Below are 24,257 nucleotides of genomic sequence, written 5' to 3'. Positions count from 1 at the left end.
ACCTGAGTTCAAATTTGGCCTCAGACCAAACCCTTGTCACTAACTAGCTGTGTGACCCTGGGCAAGTCACTTAACCCCAACTGCCCAGAAAACAAAAACAACAACAACAACAAAAAAACCTCTGACAAGACACTCACTCATTCTTGTCATTGTCCAAAGCAAAGTATCACATAGTAATTTTTCAAATACTGAAAAAAAATCTTTCTTAAGAGTGCTATAAAGAACTAATGGGTCAAAGATCACTTGATTTTAAAGATCAGGCCAGCTTAATATGCTATTTATAACTTTTTCCTCAAGTAACTTACTCAAAAGAGCAATAAATATTAATTTTTTCTTCTTATAGGAATCATCTTATAATTGCTAATACTGTCATATATAAAGGAGCAGTAAAACAAGTTATTTTTTAACGGTTTTGGAATATGTTCCTTGGGATTACAGCTCCAGTTACTTGCAAAAGAGGGGTATTACTACTGTTTATAAACCTTTCTTAGACCAAATGATCCCTGAATTTGCACTCATAGAGAACATCTTAATTATCTCAACTCTTCCCTCTCCAAATCTTTCTCACACATCCCTGTAGATAATAAAAACTACAGTGCAGCTGCTTATAGGCAAAAGAATAATGAGAAACCTGTAATTTCAAAATATCAGAAGGTGTATGTACATGTAACAGCTTGTCATAACAATAAGCAAGAAATGTAGACTTCAGAGAGTGCTTTTTTATTGTAATCACTTGCAATTTTTTGCTACTGGCACAAATATCAAAAATTAAAATTGGAAAACAGTGAACCACTGCTTTCCCTACAGATCTCAAAAGTTTGACATCACTATGCATATCAATTTTAATTAGAGTACACTAGCACAGTTTTATGTTTACCAGAGTCTTCTTCAGATTTGGGAGAGGTCACTATGGCAAATTTTGTGTTATAACGAGCTTTCTGCTTTTCATTTAGAATATTCCACTGTGACTCAAGCAATTCTTCAATCTCTTCAGATGAAGCATCTGGATGTTCAGCAACTACCTGTGAACACAAATATTAAATAATTATTAGGAGTATTATTTTTTAAAACTTTGCTTTTACTTAAAAGTAATACATTTATTATTCCAAAGAGATCACACAAATGGGAAAAGGACCCACACGTACAAAAATATTTACAGCAGTTCTTTTTGTGGCAGCAAAGAATTAGAAATTGAGAGGATGCCCATAAATTGGGGAATGGCTGAACAAGTTCAATATATTCCAATTATACTTATATTTTTAAATGCGACATATAATTTTTCTCTCCTTTCCACCTCCCTCCACTATTTAAAAATGGAAAGGAAAGAGGGACAGCTAGGTGGCGCAGTGGATAGGGCACCAGCCCTGAAGTCAGGAGGAACTGAGTTCAAATCTGACCTCAGATCAAACATTGACACTTACTAGCTGTGTGACCCTGGGCAAGTCACTTAACCCCACTGCCTAGCAAAAAAAAAAAAAGTTAAAAAAAAGGAAAGAAAAGGAGAACCCTTTTAAACAATAATCATGATCAAGAAAAGCAAATTTTCTTAAAGGCCATATGCCTAAAAATGTATGTCTTATTCTGTCTCTTGAGTATATCACTTCTCTGTTCAGAAGTGAGTTACAAGCTCCATTACTGGTCCTTTGGATTCACAGGGGGTGAGAGTGGGGGTGGGGAACATCATTCAATAATTTTTATACAGATTGTTTTACTTTAATGAGAGGGGGAAAAGTTCAATTTTATCTTCTCACCAGTATCAGCACTGTTTCCTAAGTACGGTTCTTATCTTTTATAGCTAGGAACTAGACATTTTTACAAAGCACATACTCCAAATAGCCACTATTTAATATACTTGATTTTGATCACATTGTTGACAGCTAAAATCTATCTGTGCGAGACTTCTAGTTACACTTCAGGAAGATTTTCCACAAGATTAGTAGCAAGGAATTTTCAGCAATATGTGAAGATTTTACTAATCAACAATTCAATTCAACAAAACATTTGTTAAGCATCTGTAACATTCAAAACACCTGAAGCAGGTGCAAGTAACACAAAATGATAGAAACAATAACATTCCCTGAACAAAGGAACTTGCTTTCTATTTGGGTGATACAATAGATATAAAAGTAAATACAAAGTATATACCAAGTAATTACAAGAAGGGAGGAGTAAAAACGAGAGAAACACAAAAAGGCATGGACCTAAACTATGAAAGACACTGAAGTTTCCATGAGGCAGACGTGAGGATGGAGTATATTCTAGATATAGAGAGTCATTTGTGCAAACACATGAAAGCATGAGAGAGAATATCATGTATGAGCAACAGGCCAGTTCGACTAAAAGAGAATATGGAGAGCAGCTAGATGGCACAGTGGATAGAGCACCGGCCCTGCAGTCAGGAGGACCTGAGTTCAAATCTGCACTCAGACACAAAACACTCACTAGCTGTGTGACTGAGTAAGTCACTTAATCCTAATTGCCTCACCAAAAAAAAATCGAATATGAGTAATATAACTGGAAAAGAATTAGATTATGGGTCTTTAATTACCAAATAGAGTTTATGTTTTAACCTAGAGGCATAGGGGAAACTACTGGAAAAAAAATTATTAAGAGATGACATGACCAGGTCTATGTTTTAATAATACCACTTTGGCAATTATGTGGAGGATGGTTTGGAGAGGGGTCAGAAGCGGGGCAGGGAAATAAATTACAAAATCATTTTAACAGTACAGGTGAGAGGTGATAAGGGCTTAAATTAAAGAAACACCCATGAGTAGGGAACTGAGCTTCTTGGGCAAAGAAAAATGGCTTAGTGTGTAGTAGATGATTGGTGACAAGATAATGAACTGGATGTTAAAGATGGAGAGAGTGAACCTCAAAGAAAGGAAGGTTGTTGAATAAGTAGCAAAAAGACAATCTAGACGTAAGGCTGAGAAACAAATCTTCCTGCTTCTAGTTCAGTGTGTTGTGGTTACCTTTCTCTACTTTCTCTTCCAATACTCTAATGTATCTGTGATATCATCAATTTGGGTAGTACCTCTGATGACAGAGATCACAATTCATTTTACTCAATTTTTATCTACGTCTTCCCTTAAATCTGCCTCTGGAGGCTGACCCAATGTGCTGGGAAACCTTCTTGGAGTCTCCTTGATAGGTTGTCCATAAGTTATCCTTCACAAAGTTGCCAATCAGCCCCATTCTCTTTTTCAATCATATATTTTTTGATGACATGCTTTTCTTCTTTCTAATGTCTCTTTCTGCAATGTGTTGCAGTCTGTTCACACCCACCTTGCACTTTTCCATTACTGAAAGAAAATTGGTATTAAAAATATGGAATTTTCCTTCTGGTGAACAATTTGGAACTAAGCCTAAAGGGCTTACAAACTGTATACCCTTTGATCCAGCAATACCACTACTAGGTCTGTATCACAAAGAGATTTAAAAAAAGGGGGGGGGGGGAGGACCTATATGTACAACAGTATTTATAGCAGCTCTCTTTGTGGTGGCAAAGAATCAGAAATTGAAGGAATGTCTATCAATTGGGGAATGGCTAAACAAGTTGTACTACTCTGCTATAAGAAACAACAAGCAGGACTCTTTCGGAAAAACTTGGGAAAACTTATATGGACTAATACGAAGTGAAGTGAACATAATCAGGAGAGCATTGTACATAGTAACAGCAATACTGTACGATGACCAACTATGAATGACTCTGCTATTCTAACCAATACAATGATCCAAGACAATTCTGAAGAACTTATGATTAAAAAATGTTATCCACCTTCAGAGAAAAAACTGATGGAATCTGAATGCAAATTGAAGCATACTTTTTTTTAAACTTTATTTTTGTTATTTTGGTGGGGGGTTGTTTTTTCTTTCTCAACACGTCTAATATGGAAATATGTTTTGTATAACCGCATGTGTACAATCTATATCAAATTGTTTGCCTTCTCAAGGAGGGGAAGAGAGGAGGAAAGGAAGGAGAAAAATTGGAACTCGAAATTTTTTTTTAAAAAGAAAGTTAAAAATTGTTTTTACATGTAATTAAAAAATAAAATATAAAAATTTTCACGTGGAAAAAAATTATATATATATATATATATATAATGTATATAAACATGGGGCTTTGTTTCTTTGAAACCATTATAAGAACTTTAATATTTCCCAAAAGCAATCCAGTCTGCTCCCCTATTTTTCTATTCTGGACCCAACTCTTTGTCTACTTGTAGTGTCTAAGACACATTAACTGACTGATTAAGTTTTACAGGCTATCCATCGAAGTGTGTAACATAATCTGGGCAACAGATATACTTCATCCACTTGGATTTTCCTAAATAGATAGTTAGCCCAAACTCTTTTTAGTGATTGCAATTAGAATGTTCTGCAATGTTTGAGGGCTCGATGCCAACAACACAATGTCATCCACAAATACTATAGGAAATATCTCTTCAACGTGGACTTCATGCTCAATTCTCTCCACAATAGTAATGCTTAATATTAATAACCAGGGGGAAGAATGAAGTTCTTACTGTTTTATCTTCCAAGGAATCACATATAGCTTTATATATACAGTCAATCCTCAACTGTCACAGGGATAACATGAAACAATGTAAGGGAGTGGAAAGGCAACACTGGGCAATACTGGGAGGTGCAGGGACCATGATGTCAGAAGAACTCCAACGTAAAAAATGGAAGCGGGCAACTTGTCATCTCTAATCTCCCTTTGGACTCTGTGGTTGCACTGTTTGTTCCCAGATGAAAAGCACTTGCCTCCAGGGTGAGTCCCTGGCCCCAGGTCAGAGCACCAGAGGTAGTTCCACTTAGAAGTCTGGAGACATAGGCACAGGGAAGTCAGAATGCTCACTGGGACGACTACCATCTCATTTACCCACAAACTTAATCACTTTTCCATTTTTTCAATTCCCTTATGCACCTGAAAGGTTACTTTAGTACTTTATGGAGTGAATTCACAAGCACTTTTACAAATACTTTCCTCCTTTTTGTGGATATAAACTTGCCACATTGCACCTCTCATTTTTTTTCTCTATTGCATGCATAGCCACGAATGTGTGCTATGAATAAAATCATAATGTTAAATGCTTGAATGTTGAGGATTGACTGTATGTGGGTGACACCTAAGGCAGTGTTTCACTCTATCAAATCAAATATTTTATAGTTAAACAATAAGCACAATAGGGATCTTGTACTCTTTGCTTCCATCAGTCAATTGTGTGATGGTAAATGTGGTTTACCACAGAACGTTGTATAAATCTTTCTCTTCTAATACTATCATCAAGGACACCTTTGATACGTGGGTAAATTGCTCTTATATAAATTCTGTATTTATGGGAAAATAAGTCAGTATATTCAGTCCTCTTAAAAAATTCCATTGATGCCTTTTGTCCTTACATTATTTCAATTCACTCCCTCCCTCCCTGCTTAAACACTCTTCTTGTGACAAAGTACTTAAAACAGAACATCCAATATAGTGCTCATACTTGGCAGTGTATATAATATTCTACATTAACATTCTGTACAGCAGCTGCCTATGTCTATAGTATGAATGGAGAGATACAGTCCATCATGTTTTCACTTACTCAGAATTCAATTTACTCAGAATTCAACTTCTTTACAAGTAATCTTTTCATTTACATTGTTTTAGTCACAGTGTATATAGTTCTCTTGATTCTACTTCCTTGGCTCTGTATTAGTTCATTTAGATGTTCCAATGTTGTTCTCAATTCTTCATATCTGTCATTCCTTATTGAACAATACTTCACTGTTTCATCACACTAATAAACCATCATTTTTCATCCGTCTCCCCAATCTATTGGCACCCATTTTTATTCAAGTTCTCCACTACAATAGGGTGCAGCTGCAAGTAGTCTGGTCTATACTTCACCTTTGTTTCTATCTTTTGATTTCTCAAGGTCTACATCCAGTAGTGGAATCACTGGGCCTAGGGGTATGGATAGTTTACTCCCTTTTCTTGCATATTCCCAAAAGAAAATTGAGAATGGTTGGACCACTTCACTGCTCTAACAGTGAATCAATGTGCCTGTTTCCATGGCCCTCCAACATTGACTGTTCCCATTATTTGTTATCTTTGCCAATTTTTACAGTATGAACTTTGTTTTAATTTGCATTTCACTATCAGTCATTTGGAGTATATTTTCACATGATCATCTACAATTTGCAATTCTTTTGGAAACTTTACATCCTTTGACCATTTATTTACTGAGGAATGGTTCTTGGCATAAAATATCTGTATCAATTCTTTACACATTTGATATCAGACTCATTGATATTTTGATGCAAATTTTTCCTTAATCTACAACTTTTCATTCTCTTTTCATTGATTCTATTCATACAAAATATTTTTAATTTTTAAAATTTATTTTAAAGAATTATTTCTTGTATCCCTTGTTTAGTTAAGAATATTCCCTCTTAGTCATAACTTTGAAAAGTAGTTCATCTTGTCTTCTAATTTTTTCATGGTGTAACCGGTTTCATTCAGGTCACATACATTTTAAGTTTATTGTGGCAGAGAGTCTAATATGTTGGTTTAAATCCAATTTCTGCCAAATTACATTCCAGTTTTCTCAGCAGCCTTGTCAAAAAGGGAGTACTTCCCCCAATAAATTATGCTCTTAGGTTTATCAGATTACTGGCTACTGTTTAAAATTGCTTACCATAATAGAAACACTCTCCACAGGAACAGACAAGACATGCTCAATTGTGTATAGTTTTATTTTGGCACAAGAACAATAAAAACAACAAACAATACATAATAAAATGCATACCAGATGGCAGCATGCCCCAATCACTTCTAGGCCCAGGCAACATCCAGACTGTATGTAGGCTATTCTGAACCTAGAAGTTCTAAGAAAGTCACAGCTTGATCTTATGGTATGCTAGATACACCATTTCTGAGAGCGTGTAAAGGAGAGCCAGAAACACAGCACTGTCCTCAAATGATGCTGGAGTTTAAGGGATGATTATTAGATGAAAACTCAAAAAATGGTATGTCAAACCCTGGACATGACTTCTCATAGAAGAGAAGTTGTTGGCTGGTGCATTTCTGTATTCAGATTCCTGCTGCCAGGACCTTCGAATGCTTCTGACTCTACTTAATTCACCTCTTGTAGAACAGAGTTATAAATAAGTATAAAAGAAGATCAGATAGGGGAAACATTGCATCTGACTTGACATCTTGCCTACTACATCCCCAACTCTGTCTCTGATCTTGGGCCCTTTAGTTCAAGCTTCCAGTGGCCCATGCATATACCTACTACACCAATGCTCAATCTCACCACTTCCACTCTTCCACAATATCACCCTCTTCTAGTAATCAAAGCCCTGATGCCTACATATGATAAGGGAGGGGCAGACGGAGAGGGGTACTATATTTTGATTTAGAGGGTATTATCAAGCTCTTCATAGAAAAAAATTTTTCTGCCTCTGCAACATTGTTAATGCATCAACTGCTACTGTTTTATGGCATTTCTGCAAATATTTATCATGAGCACAGCACTGAGAGATGACCAATTATCCCATGAAATAATGTTTTTTCTTGCCTTTGAACACAAGACAAAACGAACTCCTTTATGTGCTCTTTAAGGAGAACCTGTGAACCATTCTTCCATTTAGTTGTAATTTCTTTTATCTTTTGGTTTTGTTTAGAGTTAGAATGTCAATACTGGCATGATTCATTTCCTCTAGTGGCATGTCCATTTGTTTATCATTAGTCAAAGACACAAAAGTGTTAGAGACACATCTGACACAGAATACCTACAGCTAAGTTAATGTCATAGATATTTTCCACCACCTTTTTTGCCACTGTCATTGCAGAAGCAGAAGAAGTTCACATGGGACTAAGGATCATCTAAAATTTTTCTTAGTTTCATGAGTTGATACAGTTAATGAATTAATTATCAAACAGCCAGCCTACTAGTAATGGATATCCTCATACTTAGGAAGGTTTGCCCTTAGAAGGTGGAGGCAATCTGTTACCCATCTCTCTTATATCCATGTAATTCGGACCATTCACCTCAAAAACAAACAAACAAACAACTGAAAGGGTACTGCTTATGGTATTATACAAATATACTCAGGATATATTATTCTAATATCCACTAGCTCAAACTACTCTAAAATAACCAAAAATTCAATTTACCTAGGCTATTGCTCCAACTACTACTCAATCTCAGCTTAAGGGACACAAGAACAATGAGGATTTCTTAACACTTTCAGGAAAAAAATCCTCTAAAGTCAAATCTATAAATTCAAGAAAAAGTCTTCCAAACCTGAGGTCAACCACTATAACTACAACAAATACTACTACTACTACTACACCAAAGCAAGTAGAAAAACACAACTACAACCACCTCAGTTCAGTTCAACGAGCATTTATTAGCTGTCTACTAAGAACTAAGAACAAGGCTAGGGAACACAAAGACAAAAAAAAAATTCATTTCCTCAAGGAATTTACATTCTGTATCCAAGAAAGCCATGTCTTTCCTAACTTGGGTTAAAAACTTTTTCAATTCTTACTGCCAAATTCATAGATTCAATCACACCTAAGTTATCAAAGTTTAGAAAGTAAAAATTGACTGAACTTAATTTAAAACATTTCTAGGACAATTTTAACAAATGAATAAATTCTACATTAATTTTACTTAAGCTTTCCATATATAATAAACCAGTTGATCTTCTACAATACCTAAACACAATATGATTTGCAAAACATTAGTCAATTACCCATGCTAATACAATTAAAGTCAGAAAAGATAATATTTTTTTCGGATGATCACAAATCTACTAAAATCAACGTTACACAACACTTACCAAATGACTGAGGGCAATTTACACTGACAAAGAAGAATACTGGTTTAATTTAACAAAATATATAGGAAGCAGAAATTCTAGTAAACTTTGTATGGAGTAAATGCTTTATTAGTCCATATGATTATTGAGAAGTAGGCTAATATTTGATGTTAAAATTTAAAACAATATGCAAAGTATATTTTAAAGAGATTACTTACAGTTTAGTAAGAGTTTATATAAGAGGCAGTGTATAAGAGTGCTGGGCCTGTAGTCAGAAGACCCGAGATAAAATCTAGCCTCAGAAACTTACTGGTTGTGTAACCCTGGGCAAGTTACTTCACCTTTGTTTGCTGTAGAGGAAGCTAGGTGGCCTTAAACCCCTTTGCCTCAATTTCCTCCTCTGTAAAATGGGCTGGAAAAAGAAATGGCAAACCATTCCAGTATCTTTGCCAAGAACACCAAATAAGGTCACAAAGAATCAGACAAGACTGAAACAACTGAACAACAAATTTAAATGTTTACATATTGGTTTTTGCTTCTGTAAAGCAATTAACTGATCTAGAGAGGATCATAGATTTAGAGGCAGAAGACTAAGAGGATATCTAGTCTAACCCCTCTCATTTAACAGATTAGGAAGTAGACCCGGAGAGTTGAAGCACCCCCCAATCAAGGTCATAAATATATTAAGTAAGAAGAGATGAAGCTTGAATTCAGGTCTTGCGACATCAAATCCAATGTTGTCCACTGCACAACACTGTTTATCTCATTTCAACTTCTCTTCTCGAGGGTTCCCCCTTAGGACCTACAGATATCAAGTACTATAATAATAATAATTTAATGTGCTTAGCTCTAACAAACCCAAACATACATTCGCAACTAGTTACACTTAAGAAAGGATTAGTTCCTTCCATTTGTTAACTCATTTCTATATTTTCTCTTTCACACATAGACCTAAATCTGTTCACATACTAATCTCCTGGATCTCTTTTGCATTATTTTTTTTTTAAGTTTTTGTTCCAATATATTTGCTCTTCAAATTATTAACAGCACTGCTTAAAGTTAATTTGGGGCAGCTAGGTGGCGCAGTGGATAGAGCACCAGCCCTGAAGTCAGGAGGACCTGAGTTCAAATCCGGCCTCAGACCAAACACTTGACACATACAGGCTATGTGACCTTGGGCAAGTCACTTAACCCCAATTGCCTTACCAAAAAAACCAAATTATTAACAGCACTTCGGTATTCTACTGCATTGATATACAATAATATAGTCATTCACCATTTCATTAGTGGTGTTTGTTTAGTTTGTTTCAAGTTCTTTGGAATTACAAATAATGTTGTGTTTATTTATAAATACATATACATATATCTAGATATATATGGACAAACATATAGATATAAATCAGATCTCTTTTTTCATGACAACATTTTTAAAGTACACTCACAAAAATGTAATCACTGGGCCAAAAGATATGATGATTTTTATGACTTACTTTATCCAACCAGATAGTCCTCCAAAAAGACTCTGCTAACTTGCTATGCCAGTAGGCGTATAAGTATACCTATTTCTCAGCAAGTCCACAAACATTACATTATTGCTTTTACTTCTGCCAGTTTGATAGCTGGGAAATATTACTTTAAAACTGTTTTAAATTGCATTTCTGAGTATTAACCAGGCAAAATTTTTTTTCAAAAAAATTTTAACAATATGTGTAGACTTGGCTAGTCAATGGTGACTTTGTATTGTCCTTAAATAGTCATAATGATTCCAAATTTTAGATTTAAGTTTTTATCTCATATGTTCGTTATAATTATTTCTCTCAAAATCTAGGATTTTTCTTGATTATGTTTTTGGGGGCAAACTATTAATGTAATTAAATCTATCCATCTTTTCCCAGTTTGATGATTTAAAATGCATCTGTTCTTCACAAGTGTAAAATATTTATTCTCTTTTACCCTCCAATTTTTTAATAGTTCATTTCCTTATATTTAATTCTATGATCCAGAGAGTAGGCCAAAAGAATTAAGGCAATGCCTCAAGGTTAACTGGATTTGATTTATGATACCATCAGACACTATCTTTACAGTACAATGAGACTAAGAAAAGAATCTCTTTTCAACATACCCTTCCAGTCCTATCTTATAACCATTCCCCTTTATGTACTCTATCTTCCAATTAAAAGGGATTATTTCTGTCCCTTAACCACATACTGCACTTTCCCAACTTTATACTGTCTTGGGAACACCCTCCTCTCTACATCTCTGTCTACTAAAATGATTCCTGTTCTTCAGGGTTCAGCTCAAATGTCATCTCCACAATGATATCTTCCCTGAGCTCTACAACTAGAAGTAAACTTTCCATCTGGCAAATTCATACTGCCTCATTCATACAAATTATTCACTTACCTATAATACCCACCCAAAAAAAGAACATATTATTTGAGTATAAGTCCTATCACCCCTACTAGATGATTCATTCTGGGAAGATGTGAGCTTGTCTTGATTGTATTCTACATTGTTGTATTATTATCTTTGTATTTTCCTTGTGCCTAGAATAGTAAGTGGTTGATAAAAAATGTTTGGTGAATAAAAGAAAAAAAAAGCTTAGTGAAATTACAATAGTACTTTAAATACAGACAATGCTACCTTTAAAGTCTTCATGAGGGGTAGCTAGGTGGAGCAGTGGATAGAGCACCGGCCCTGGGTTCAGGAGGACCTGAGTTCAAATTTGGCCTCAGACACAAAACACTTAATAGCTGTGTGACCCTGGGCAAGTCACTTAACCCCACTGCCTAGCCAAAAAAAAAAAGTCTTCATGAAAAAATAAGACTTCTTGATATTAATATTTCCCTTTTATTATTTACTAGAAGCAATAATATCATTAGAAATTTTAAAATAATAATGTACTTTGGTGAGAAACCTCTGCACCTACCAGAATCTGAGCAGGTTCCACCCAGGAAATAACTCCCCAACTCTCTCACCTCAGTTTCCCTCATCTCACCTACCTACATGTCATAAGAACAGTCTGATAAACATGCAAGGGGAAAAGAAATAACATGTATTTTTGCCCAAAGGCTGACACTCTTTTAAATAGTGAAATTATAAAAATATTCCAATTTTGGTGATTCTTATCACTAAGTGACAAAATTTATTTTCTCTGAAGATTTTTTTTGTTAGAAATGTTCTAAGAAAATGATCTAACGCTTGGTAGAGTTTTCCAAATTCAAAGAACTAAAAATAAGTTTTATGTATTCATTACATAACTTATAAATTCAATAGGATACAAACCTCATCTCTGTGCTTCTGACAGAAGACCAAAAACTGAGACCCTGAATCTCCTTTTCTGCTTCGTGGAGTAGATGCCGCAGCCTTCTTTCTACCAACAGGAGAACCCAATCCTCTTTTTGAATCTGCCTGTTCAGCTGCCCTTTGAGGAGTAACGTTTTTAGTCCCTGAATCACTTTCCTGGATATCTGTATACGGTGGTAATTTTGATCTCCTCCTCCTCTTGATGGGGATGCCTAATTCTTTATGCTTTGGAATTTGAGAGGTTTCTTCACTTACATCTGAAGATTCATCTACTTCCTCTAATGGATCCACAGCAATACCAGCTTCCTTAGCTACTTGAGGATTAAGGTGAAGTCGGTCCCTAACATAGACGAAGGTAAACTTGGCTTTCCGCTCTTCTACTGTCATATTCACTGCTTCTTTTGCTTGAATAATACCCATTTCCCATTGGGCCCTCAATTTCCCTGAAATAGGTTTCAATAGCTGAAAGAAAATAGAAGAAGTTATGAATACTTAAGAGACACGAAACTATATATTAAGGAATGGCAAGTTTAGTTAGGAGCAATAAAGGACTAGCAAAACATTTTAACTGATTTTTCAAAGTCAAGAACTCAGTCTCCAATTTGCAGTAAGCTCTCCATTTTCCCCCTACACTAAATTTAAGATATTTGTACATATGAAGAAAAAAAAAAGACTAAGAGAATATTTATTTAGCTTGAGTGTTATAGTGTCCATGAAAAAAATTTAAAAGTATACATAATTAAATTTAGGCATATTTTAACAAAGCATTTTTAGACCAATGTGTAATATTTTTTTAAAAGGACACCTATCACAACTAGCCCTCTATCATACAATTCAGACATTTGTGAATTCTACAAGATTAAAATGCTACAAATACTAGTTATAGCCAATACTTCAAGGATCTGTACTTTCATTGTATAAAGGTTTTTGAGAGATGATAGAAATGAAAATTTAATTTCTTTGAAGCCAGCCTGGTGATAAGCCTCTCCAAACTTGACAAGGCCAGTTACCGACCACAGATAAGTGATTCATGCCCAGTCTTAGAATCCCAAGGCCCTTCAAGATCTTGTGCTCCATATAAAATCAACATCAAACTGCTACCATCTTAGGGAGAACAGGAAAAGAAATGAAGGTAGAGAAGACGGGAGAAATTTTGGAACTCAAAATTTTGTTTTAAAAAAATGACTATTGGACAGGCTGAGGAGCGGGCTGAGCCGGCGCTGAGGCGAGAGCAGCAGCGATGCTGAACAAGTCGCTGGGGCCGTGCTACAATGAGCTGATGAAGTACTGGCTTCCCACAGCAGGCACATGGGGTGCTGTTGGTGGCGTGGGGCTAGTTTGGGCCACTGACTGGCATCTGATTCTTGATTGGGTGCCATACATCAATGGCAAATTTAAGAAGGACAAGTAAGCTAACTTTTCAATCTTATGGTCTAGGGATGGAGGACTTTTTGGGGACTGCTCTTCTTGGGAATCCTGATCGAACACAAATGTGAAATGCTCAGGAAGGACTCCAAGGACCTCTCAGTGACAACCTTTGATGTATCACTTGTATAGGGATAATTAAACCTCCCTCTGAAACATGCTGGCTGCTTAGGTATTGAGCACAGGAATAACTATGACAACAGATTGAATTATGCTGGATTTCACAGTGACATATGGAATTAAAAAAAAAACCACCAAGGTAAAAAAAAATGACTATTAAAAATTGTCTTTACGTGTAGTTAGAAAAAATAAAATACTATTAAAAAGAAAGAAAAAAAAGAGCTTGTGCTCCACTGGCAAAGGCTTCTAGAACCCAAGGACCTCTCCACACCAGGATAAGGCTTCAAAAGAGGCTATTTGTGGGACTTCACAAAAGATTTTTCTTCTAGAAGTTTTTAGTAACATTGATTACCTTGATTTTCTCAGCTTTTGTGGGTGCCTGTTTTGCACTTTCCTGGCATAATTTTTCGAATTGCTCTTCTCCTTCAAATGATACAAGGCTCTTCTCAAATATCCAAGCTCTTTCTGGAGCATCACCAAAGAACTGTACATGATATTGGCGAGCACTCTTTTTCTGTCCTAATTTCACAAAGAAAATAAATGTGCATTAGAAAAAAAAATAGATGTTGAAAGAAAACTGGGGAAATATCTAATTGTTTTTACATTACACAAGTGAAAAAAACACCAAGTTGCCTTATACTTTGTTAGCAAATTCTGTTCTCACCAAAAGACTATGCAACTGATATCTTATTTTCCAAAACAATAGCAGTGGAAAAAACTCTGAGGCAACTAAAAAATGATAAAATATTCAGAAGTGATGGAGGTGAAAGATTATTTAACAAGCAAAGTTTTGACTTAATTTGCTGGCTAGATCAATACTATAGAATTAAACCAATTTTACTGGGGAATTAAACGATCTTTAATAACTTTTGGAGGTCACTTATTTAGGCACCTACAGTATACAAATTTGTGTAGGTTATTTGGAGAATTGATAAAAGGAGATTAGAGATAAGGGATGCAACCAATTTTAAATGAAAAAGTTAATATTGTTTTAGTACACTACCTAACAAAGTGTCAGAGGGATAAGCTGCCATTTGAAAATAAAGTACTGAAGGAAATAAGATTCTGATTATTAGTCAGAGACTTGAAATAGGGAGGATTCGGGAATGCTCCAGAGAAAGGAATTGAACAACAAATCTCCTGTTCTTAGAAAAATGCTACAAATCAAAACTGAATGACACAATGAGTAATGATCTAAAGAAATTGAGATTTAGAGTACTATGAACAAATGGGAGTCCTCTCAAAGAGTAAGAATAATGTCCTCAAACTATTGGAGGGTATAGAAAGACAGATAAAGTATTCAACAATAAAGTTGTCACATTCTAATTCAACAAGCATTTATAAAATGTCTAATTTATATAAGACACAGTGCTCAGCACTAAAGATACAATTTAAAATAGTCCATGACCTAAAGAATTTTATAACCTACTGGACAATTCAATATGATTGATAAATATAATTTGAGGAGGAAAAAAGCACTAACAACTAGAGCAATCAGGAAAAGATTCCTAAAAGGGGACATAAACTGAACCTTAAAGAAGTGAAGGCTCCCAAGAGGCAGAAGTAAGAAAGTAGTGAAGAATCCTTAGAGAAGTCAGGAATGAATGCATTCCAAGCACTTGGGGAGAGAGCCTGTACAAAGTAATGGAGATCAGTGATGGCAAGTCATCTTTGGGGAAAAGTTAACATGTCAGTGTGCATGTGAAAGAGAAAATAAAGTAGACTGAAGACAGACTGTAAAGAACTTTAAATGCCAACCAAAGAAGTTTCTATTGTGCAGAAGGTGGATGGCAAAAGAAGAGGCTAGAATCAGGGAGACCAGTTAGAGGACTATTATAGCAGTCCAGGAAAGAAGTAAAGAAGACCTGAATGAGGATGGATGGAACTGTGAATAGAAAAAAAAAGGGATGAATAAATGAATGTAGAGGTAAGAAGAAAAGGCTTGACAACTGACAGAAAAGGTAGAGAAATAGGAAGATTGGAGGAGGGTTACTTTGGGTGTCGAAGCAGAAGATTATAAAGAGAATAATGGCATCTTAGGAGAGAGGGGAACAAATACTCAACTTTAGGAAACAACAGTTAAGATTAAAATCAAAAGGTTTTAACTTTTTAAAAGGGTCAATCTCAGGAATCTCGGACATATCTGATAGGAAAATCTAAGCAAAACAGTACACCAAGTATCAAATATACCACACAGTTAATTGAGGAGTGTGGGAAGCATTATACAAACCTAACACGGCTAATGAGCAGAAAAAAAAAAATCTTTCACAAAAAAGAAAGGTTACTCAAGTGAGAAGAGGCAAGCCCACGAAGTATGGTAGGTCAAATATCAAACTGTAAGTTAGACCACCTAAAAATAAACCTCCTATGTTCATACTGCCTCTACTTAACTTGAAATGTTTTTCCATCTTTTTTTTTTTTTTTTTGCCACAAGGCCCAGCATATGCTCCATTTCCTTAAACTGTTCCTTGACTGCCCTATCTCTTCCTTCTACCAAATTCTGTACAACTACTGATCTGTACCAAACACAAGTGATTTGACAATATAAAACCACGGGGCAGCTAGGTGGTATAGTGGATAGAACAGCAGCCCTGGATTCAGGAGGACCTGAGTTCAAATCTGGTCTCAGACACATAACACTTGCTGTGTAACCCTGGGCAAGTCACTTAACCCCACTGTCTAGCCAAAAAAAAAAAAAAATATATATATATATATGTAAAACCAGTCTATATATTTTTAACATGTGTTATTCTCTTCAACTAAGCTTTTCGAGGACTTCTTAGGATCAAGTCATAGGACCTAACACAATGCTACAGCAGGCACTATTATTACCCTAATATTTACAGTTGAAAAAGAACCAATAACCAATTGGTCCAAAAACCAATAATAGAGAGGTGACCAGCCATAGAATTACCAGAATTACCTGATAACCATGGTGACAAGAGTTAACAAAGAAGACAACATATAAAGGACAATGGCTGGATGTACCAGCACAGTAAAAGGGAATTTCAGGAACTCAGGGCCATGGAATAATTTTGGCAGGCCTATAGGGTAAATAGACTGCATTTCTTTAAAAAACTATCAACAAACATGAAAGTGCTTTAAATATCTAAAAACAAAAATAAAATTAAAACAGTTCTTAGGTTTCATTTTGCCACTCAAACTGGACACTTTTGGTGGAGCTATGAATTGATCATACTTTTCCAAAAACAATCAGAAATTACGTGAGAGAAGTTACCAAATTGCTCACAGCCTTTGAACCAAAAATCCCACTACTAATTCCAGGCCAATGACAGAAAGGTACCATATATATATATCAAACATTCTTAGCAGCATTTTTCTGTAGTAGGAACCTTTTGTGCCCCAAAACTAGAAACAAAACAGGAGCCCATTAATGGGATGACGGATAAACAAACTGAGGTGTATGAATGTTATGGGAAATTTTTATAGCCGATGGATAATGAATACGAAGATTTCAGAGAAATGAGGGAAGGCTCATACGAACTGATGCAGAAAGAAAACAGTAGAACTAGGAGAAAAACATACACAACTTACAATAATATAAATGAAAATAAATTTAGAAGACAAAATTCAGATAAGATGCAATAACCAATACTGATTCAGGATGACTGATGTCAGGAAATGCTTTCTTTTCAGTAGAGAGGGCAGACTAAAGTTACAGAAGATTCACATAAGTAAGTAGTCAATCACAGTCATCAGCTGGTATTACTTAAGTGTTTTTGTGGAGTTATTAGATAGTAATGGTGGTATAGAAACAAACCAAAATGCATTAATAAAAACAGAAAATAAAATAAGGGAAACTTGGGACCAAAGCAGTGAAACAAAAGCTTAGAAGAGTGAGTTTGGGGGCAGCTAGATGACGCAGTGGATACAGCACCAGCCCTGGAGTCAGGAGGACCCGAGTTCAAATCCAGAATCAGACCAGACACTTGACATTGACACTTACTAGCTGTGTGACCATGGGCAAGTCACTTAACCCCAACTGCCTCGCCAAAAAAAAAAAAAAAAAAAAAAAAGTTAGTTTGTAGATACTTGGACAAGAGTAGGAATCTGTCCTTTCTTCTTTCCTAATACCTTTCCTTATTTTGTTTCTCTGCTTTTCTACTTCTCTGGGCTGTATGACATGCTCTCCTTCCCCAGATATTGCTTTATTCCTCAACTGGCTGCAATATGAAAGTGAAGTATATTTTATATTAACACAATAAAGTATATGCTATTTTGAAAATCAAAGACTCAGAAAAAAATCCTGTTGAGGATTAAGGGGAAACTTGGTGCTTTTTCTTTGAATCCCACCACTTAATTAGCACAGTCCCTTGGCACATACAAAGAGTTTAGTAAATGCCTGAAAACAAATTAAAAAAAAAACAACAACAAATTAAACAAATTAAAAACAAAAGAAAACCCCAAAAGTGGTCACAAAGAACTGGACATGACTGAAACAATCAAACAACAACCACCAATGTTTATTAACTGACTGCCAGCTTACATCTCAGTTAACAGATGAGAAAACAGGACCAGAGCTGTTAAGTGATTTGCCCAAGGTCACAAAGTGTTAATGACTAAAACAGGATTAGAACTCAGGTCCTTTGTCATTCAATCTACTCCTCCTTTCTTTCAACCCCTGATAGAAAGTAATCATTTTGTTTTATTTGTTTCTGGTCTTTAAATGAGTCTTTGATGTGAATCAAAGGCTTTCAACAGAAAAAAAGTTTCTCCACCCTGGTTCCATTGCTTGCTATTAATATTTGGGCAAACTTTATGCAATGTATGGACAGGAGTAAAATCTAGTGCGTCCAAGAGCTATCCTGGTAGCTGACTTTACCTTTCTACATAAACTCAAATGAAATTTAAAAACTGCAATCTTAAGGGCAGCTAGGTGGCGCAGTGGATAGAGCACCAGCCCTGAAGTCAGGAGGACCTGAGTTCAAATGTGACCTCAGATCAAACACTTGACACGTACTAGCTGTGTGACCTTGGGCAAGTCACTTAACCCCAATTGCCTTACCAAAAAAAAAAAAAAAAAAAAACTGCAATCTGGCAAAGGTTATGTGGACACATGCTATGATAATGAAAAACTTAATGTTTCTTTAGAGAGAGACAGATAAGCAGGTTAAAGAACCACAGCCTCAAACAACTTGGTATTTTAGGCAGTATACCCCATTATACTGTGGTCAAGGGCCAAAAGGGAGCCTAGATTAGGCTTCTTTGATCCTCAACAACACCCAAAAGGTTCAGGGATAGGTCACTACAAACATTTTTGAGCACTCATGTACAAAGCATTATATTGTTACTGTAAATACTGCCCTTCCCCTACCGAGATATAACCTACCAAGTTTATAATCAAATTAAAAGAAATATCATATGTGTATGTAGGGGTGTGTGTGTGTGTGTGTGTGTGTGTGTGTGTGTGTGTGAACTTAAGCAATTACAGAGACATTTATCGCAAAACACTAAATGAAGTTGCAAAATATGGGAATTTTATAATCATCAGGAAATGTTTCCAAGAAACAATGAATTCAATGAATATGATTTGGAAAAGTGTGAACATGAGTTAAGGTACATGGACACAGGTAAAATGTATTCCCTAGTTAAAGTTTCCTCAAAGTGAATGTAACACAGATTACATTAAAAAAAAATCACCTATTTATGAACAACAGCATCTACCTGGCCCTAAGAAAAAGCAGAAAAACTAACTCAAAGATTATATAGCAAAAAGAAGTTATAAAATACATATGAAAACTAGAGTAGGAAAACAAAGATTGGTAAAGGATGAATGAGAAAAGTAAGGAGAAAAAAAAACAAACAACCCAACCCACATTACACCCTACCTTTTAGTTTGGTATAGCTGTGAAGGAGAGGATCTGCTGAAACCATACATGGCCACCAAGGGTATCCTGAAACTTTTGACCATACCAAATCTCCAACATTGTACTTCAACAGATGGTCTTTTTCTTTGTTGATGTTTGGATATGACTCTCTCTTAGATAGAATCTTCAAACAAACAAACAAACAAAATGTATGAATACTAAATCATCAAAAACTGTTGTAAAGTTTTCCATTACGCAAATGTTTTCTGAGTCTTATTTAACACTTCCTCACAGAAGATGGCAGGTATTGTTAGCCACAGGGAAATGAAATTGAACAGTTCCACAATCTAATAGCAACTACACTTAAACTTCTCCCATCCCTTCCCATTTGAACTCCCAAGCTACTGATTAACATCATAGGTAAATTTGTTCCACATCTTTCCCACCCCCTTTGGAGCAATCCTTTATACTTGCTAATTTATTAGAGAGCGTTTGAGCAGAAGAGCTCCACAAAGTATCAAATAACATGAAAAAAATTTTTTTTAAAGTGTTAACAGAGCTGCTGCAGTATTTTTCATCATTATAGCCAGTCCCACCTAGATTATTAAGTGAATGTATCTTCTGCGACATACCTACTTAAATAAGATATCTCCTCCCATCTCATTTTCTCAATAATTCTTTCATTGTCTTCTCTTCCTACTGTAAATGCTTATGCTTTTAAATATAGGAGAAAGAAAATATCCTCCAAATCCTACTCAATAGAGGAATGATTACTGAATTCCCCAGGAAACCCAGGGACTGAAAGAAGCTAGAGGTCTCCATTTTTAATTCCACTGGCAAAGAAAAGCAACTTCTGTCTACTCCCTAGCTTCTACCCCTATTAATTAGTCATTAGGGATACTGAAGATCCCACAGAGGATTACACTTGATGTAATCAATTGATGTGGTTCTTCATGATTTAAGTCACAAGGAGACAAATTCTTTCAGATTCTTTAGATAACCTAGTTCTCTATACGAAGTCTCAACTTTAATATACAAACATAATTTTCATCTAAACCCCTCTATTCTAATTACTCTCTGATAACACAGCATAAGAAATGACACATTCAAATATAATGCAACCATAAATTTATCAGAGTCCTTTATAAACTAAGAGCTTAAAAAGTCATCTGTATGTTGGGGAGAGCACATTTTGCCAGTATTACCTCTATTTTTCTATCTTCTTACCCTAAATGGGGTTTCTCTCGTGATATGTAAGCCAAGCTCTCTCCATGGCCCCTTGAAGTCTATAAGTCTATGGCCATGTCTGGGAAGCTAGCTGTCTCTTTAAACCTACTTTTCCATCCTTCCCCCAGAATTACCTTTTTTTCAGAGGGACTTGAAGCCTTAGACACCAAAGCTGCTTCAACAAGGCCCTGTTCAAGTAAGGAATCATACTTTATGCTCCTTTTCCTATTCCTTCTTGACTTGTTTTCTAGTTTTTGTTCATTTTCTTCTGACTGGGACACATCTGGACCATTGTCTCCACAAATAGAAGATTCAAAGAGAGGTTTTCCATTCATGTATGTTTTGGTGATCTTCAGTTTAATCTCAGGAGAGCCATTTTTGATAGGAGTAGTGTGAGGGGGTGTTCCAATTCCCTTTATTTCTTGGGATTCAAAGCGCAGCTTGGCATCTTGGGCACCAGATTCCCCATTGAAGACACGAGAGGTTAGATCTTTCAATTTGTCTGCTGGAATGAATGGTAGAGCTTCATGGCCATTAAATTTTTGCATGACACCCTCTGGTAGGGTAGTAGAAATCTGGGCTTTGCTGAGAAACACTGAACATTCCCGATTGACTTCACAATTCTGAGTCTTCCCATTGGTATTTCCAAGGATCTCTGGAACTTGCTTCATTTTTCAGCTGACTTACAATTTTCTGAGTTATTGATGGAAAATTTCTTTTATTACTAAAGTTCATTCAGTCCAGATGCTTCCAATATTACAACACTATGGTTAAAAAAAAAAAAAAAGGTTTTTTTAGACCCTCAAACAAGTATCTTGACATTTTAATAAAAGAAGCACTTGCCTATTTATTAGGCTTTATATTTTAACTTAGGATGTAGGTTATGATAACTATAAGTAAGCTGTCATTGGTCATCTTCCAAAACAAATAACATCTCTCACTCCCCAAATTCAATTCACTCTCTCTCACAGAGCCCCCATTCAATGTGTTGCCAAGGCCTGTCAATTTCACCTTTGCAACATCTCTTCAATATGGCTCCCACTCCCCAACCCAGGCTCTTATCACCTCAAGCCTGTACCACTGCAATATCCTAATGGTAGCTCTTCCTGCCTCAAGTCCCTCCCTTCTCCAATCCATCCTCCTTTCAGCCACTAAAGTGTTTTACTGAAATGCAAGTCTGATTATGTCATCCCCGAACTCAAACTCCATTGGCTCCCTATCCTCTCCGAGACCAAATACAAAATCCTCTTGCATTCAAAGCCCTTCATAACATAGCCTTCTCCTATCTTTCCAGTCTTCTCACAACTTTTCCCCCAGACAAGTACTCTTCAGTGCAGTGACTCTAGCCTCCTGAATGTTGCACCAACAAGATACTCCATCTTTTGGATCCAGGAATTTTCTGTGGCTGCCCTGATGCCTAAAATTTCCTCCCTCCTCATCTCCACCTACTGCTTTCCCAAGCTTTCTTTAAGTCCCAACTACAATCCCATCTTCTACAGGAAATCTTTCCCAATATCTATTAATTCTTCCCTCTTTTAATTATTTCGTCGTTATCCTATATTTATCCTTGTTTGCATATATTTGTTGGCTGGTTGTATCCTCTATTTGACTTTGAGATCCTTGAAGGCAGGGATTGTCTCTTCCCCTTTTTTGTATCCTCAGTGCTTAACACAGTGCTGACACATGGTAAGTGCTTAATAAATGTTTACTAACTGCCTGGATAGTGGTACTGGTAAAAAGAAAATCCAGTAATGGAAATGAACTAAGTTTATTATTCAATTAAAAACACAGACACATATAACTCCTATTAAAACAAAGATGAAAAAAAATTATTAATGTTTTAGAAAAACCCTTATAAACTGCTTTCTAGGCATGTGCCAAAAATAGATAATTAAAGTTAAGTATAATAAGAGAGAAATAATATTTTCCTTGACAAACACTCTAGTATACTTGACCCTTCTTTTCAAGAAGTTTGGGCACCTTAAAACCATTTATTTTCTTTGCCCAACTCTGATGTTAATTAGTATGGATTCTTACCACCAATCTTTGTCCCTTCTTCAAAAGGCAAAAATGGGCCAGCTATAGTTACTGTTACATAATAACAAATTGACAAAATCATAAAGGATGAGAAGAAAATAGAAAAAGGCTAAGCTGGCAACAAAAGTTCAGTTCCCAAAATGCAATACTCCTTTTTATTATAGTTCCTAACCCTATACCTTTCAGGTATAACACCACAGGCCTACACTTTGAGGATGTCAAGAGATTCTATAAAGGTTGTGGTTAACAATGACATGTGATACAGGAGAACTTCACTAACCTAATGGATCATTAGGCCAGGAAATCTTTCTTTTCTCTTAGGTTTATCTTAATAAATACAAATTATTTCCCATTTGTAAGAGAAACATTAGAGCTATATATACAAAAGACAAAAATTCAATAAAAATAGGTCTTCAAAAACAGACTCATTGGAAAGGATAAAAATGTTACTAGTACAAACATTTACTGAACATTGGCACTATACTACACTATGGGCAGCCTCTTACAGAGTAGCTTGCACTCAGTAATTAGTATTACATTTTCTTCAATTCAAAATGACTCAAATATCTGCAAAATAAAGCTTTCAAACCTGAAGAATATAATTTAATAGATTTAGAGCTAAAAGTGACCTCAGAAATCATGATCTGATATCTAACACAGAGCCTCGTACTTAGCATGCATTTAAGCTTTGTTGAATGGAACTGAAAATTAGTACTTAATCAAAGCCTATTATAACCATGCCAATCTACAGTTTTTTTTAATTCTACAATTTTGCCTGCATTTATTAGTGTTCACTCATAAAAAAAAAAAACTTTAGATGTAAGAACACTTATAAATTACTGGCAGTTAATTTACATGACACAAATAAGTGCAGTTATTTTAAAAACACATATACTGCAGTTTTAAAACAACTGTAAAAATATCCTTTGCCTTTGGGCACTTAGGGTGTATTTAAAATCTTCCAAAGGAGTTTCCAGTAGAAATTAAGCCCTTCGAGGGCAGGGATAGTTTAGTTTCAGTTTTGTCTTTATGAACCTTCCACACCGCCCCCCACCAAGCATCTATTATATATGCTTACTATGTGGTTAGGAGCTTCGCACAGAATAGGAATATGATAGATGCTTAATTAATTGAAAGTAGGTCAAAATAGATTTTTAAAAATCACTTATTAAAAAGCTTAAATAAGTTAGATTAAGGGAAAGGGATGCTAAAAAATTTAGACCTTTGAGAGGCAAATTACAAAAATTATTCCATATGCTATTAAAATAAGGCCAGTTCAAATCTGGCCTGGGATACTTACTAGTTATGTGACCCAGACAAGTCACTTGACCCAGTTTGCCTCATCAGGCTACATTTCAATTTTATCCAAAGCAATGAGGAGGTGTGAGTCATTGAAGGTTTTAAAGAAAGCAAGTTTGGTTATCAGAGTTGTACATTAGGAGAATTAACCTGGCATCTCTGTATGGGATGGACTGGGTGAAAGACAAT

General features: G+C 35.6%; 1 protein-coding gene and 1 pseudogene across 2 annotated transcripts in view; one reads left to right on the top strand and one right to left on the bottom strand.

The window, feature by feature from the left end:
- NSD2 (nuclear receptor binding SET domain protein 2) overlaps positions 1–21,495 on the bottom strand; it is a 78,664-nt gene extending 57,169 nt beyond the window's left edge. For both annotated transcript variants that reach the window (XM_027836146.1, XM_027836147.1), the window contains exons 1-5: positions 20,867–21,495; positions 19,527–19,689; positions 14,030–14,196; positions 12,112–12,594; positions 878–1,022 (exon numbers count right to left, since the gene is read on the bottom strand). In XM_027836146.1, coding sequence (XP_027691947.1) covers positions 878–1,022; positions 12,112–12,594; positions 14,030–14,196; positions 19,527–19,689; positions 20,867–21,403 — 1,495 coding nt within the window. In that variant the 5' untranslated portion in view covers positions 21,404–21,495. The remainder of the gene's footprint in view (positions 1–877; positions 1,023–12,111; positions 12,595–14,029; positions 14,197–19,526; positions 19,690–20,866) is intronic.
- LOC114023489 lies at positions 13,373–13,717 on the top strand (annotated as a pseudogene).
- Positions 21,496–24,257: the final 2,762 nt, after the last annotated feature.

Source organism: Vombatus ursinus, unplaced genomic scaffold (genome assembly GCF_900497805.2).
Source record: "Vombatus ursinus unplaced genomic scaffold, bare-nosed wombat genome assembly UNPS02014818.1, whole genome shotgun sequence".
In the NCBI taxonomy this organism is placed as follows: domain Eukaryota; kingdom Metazoa; phylum Chordata; class Mammalia; order Diprotodontia; family Vombatidae; genus Vombatus; species Vombatus ursinus.
This window is presented reverse-complemented; position numbering and strand designations above follow the sequence as displayed.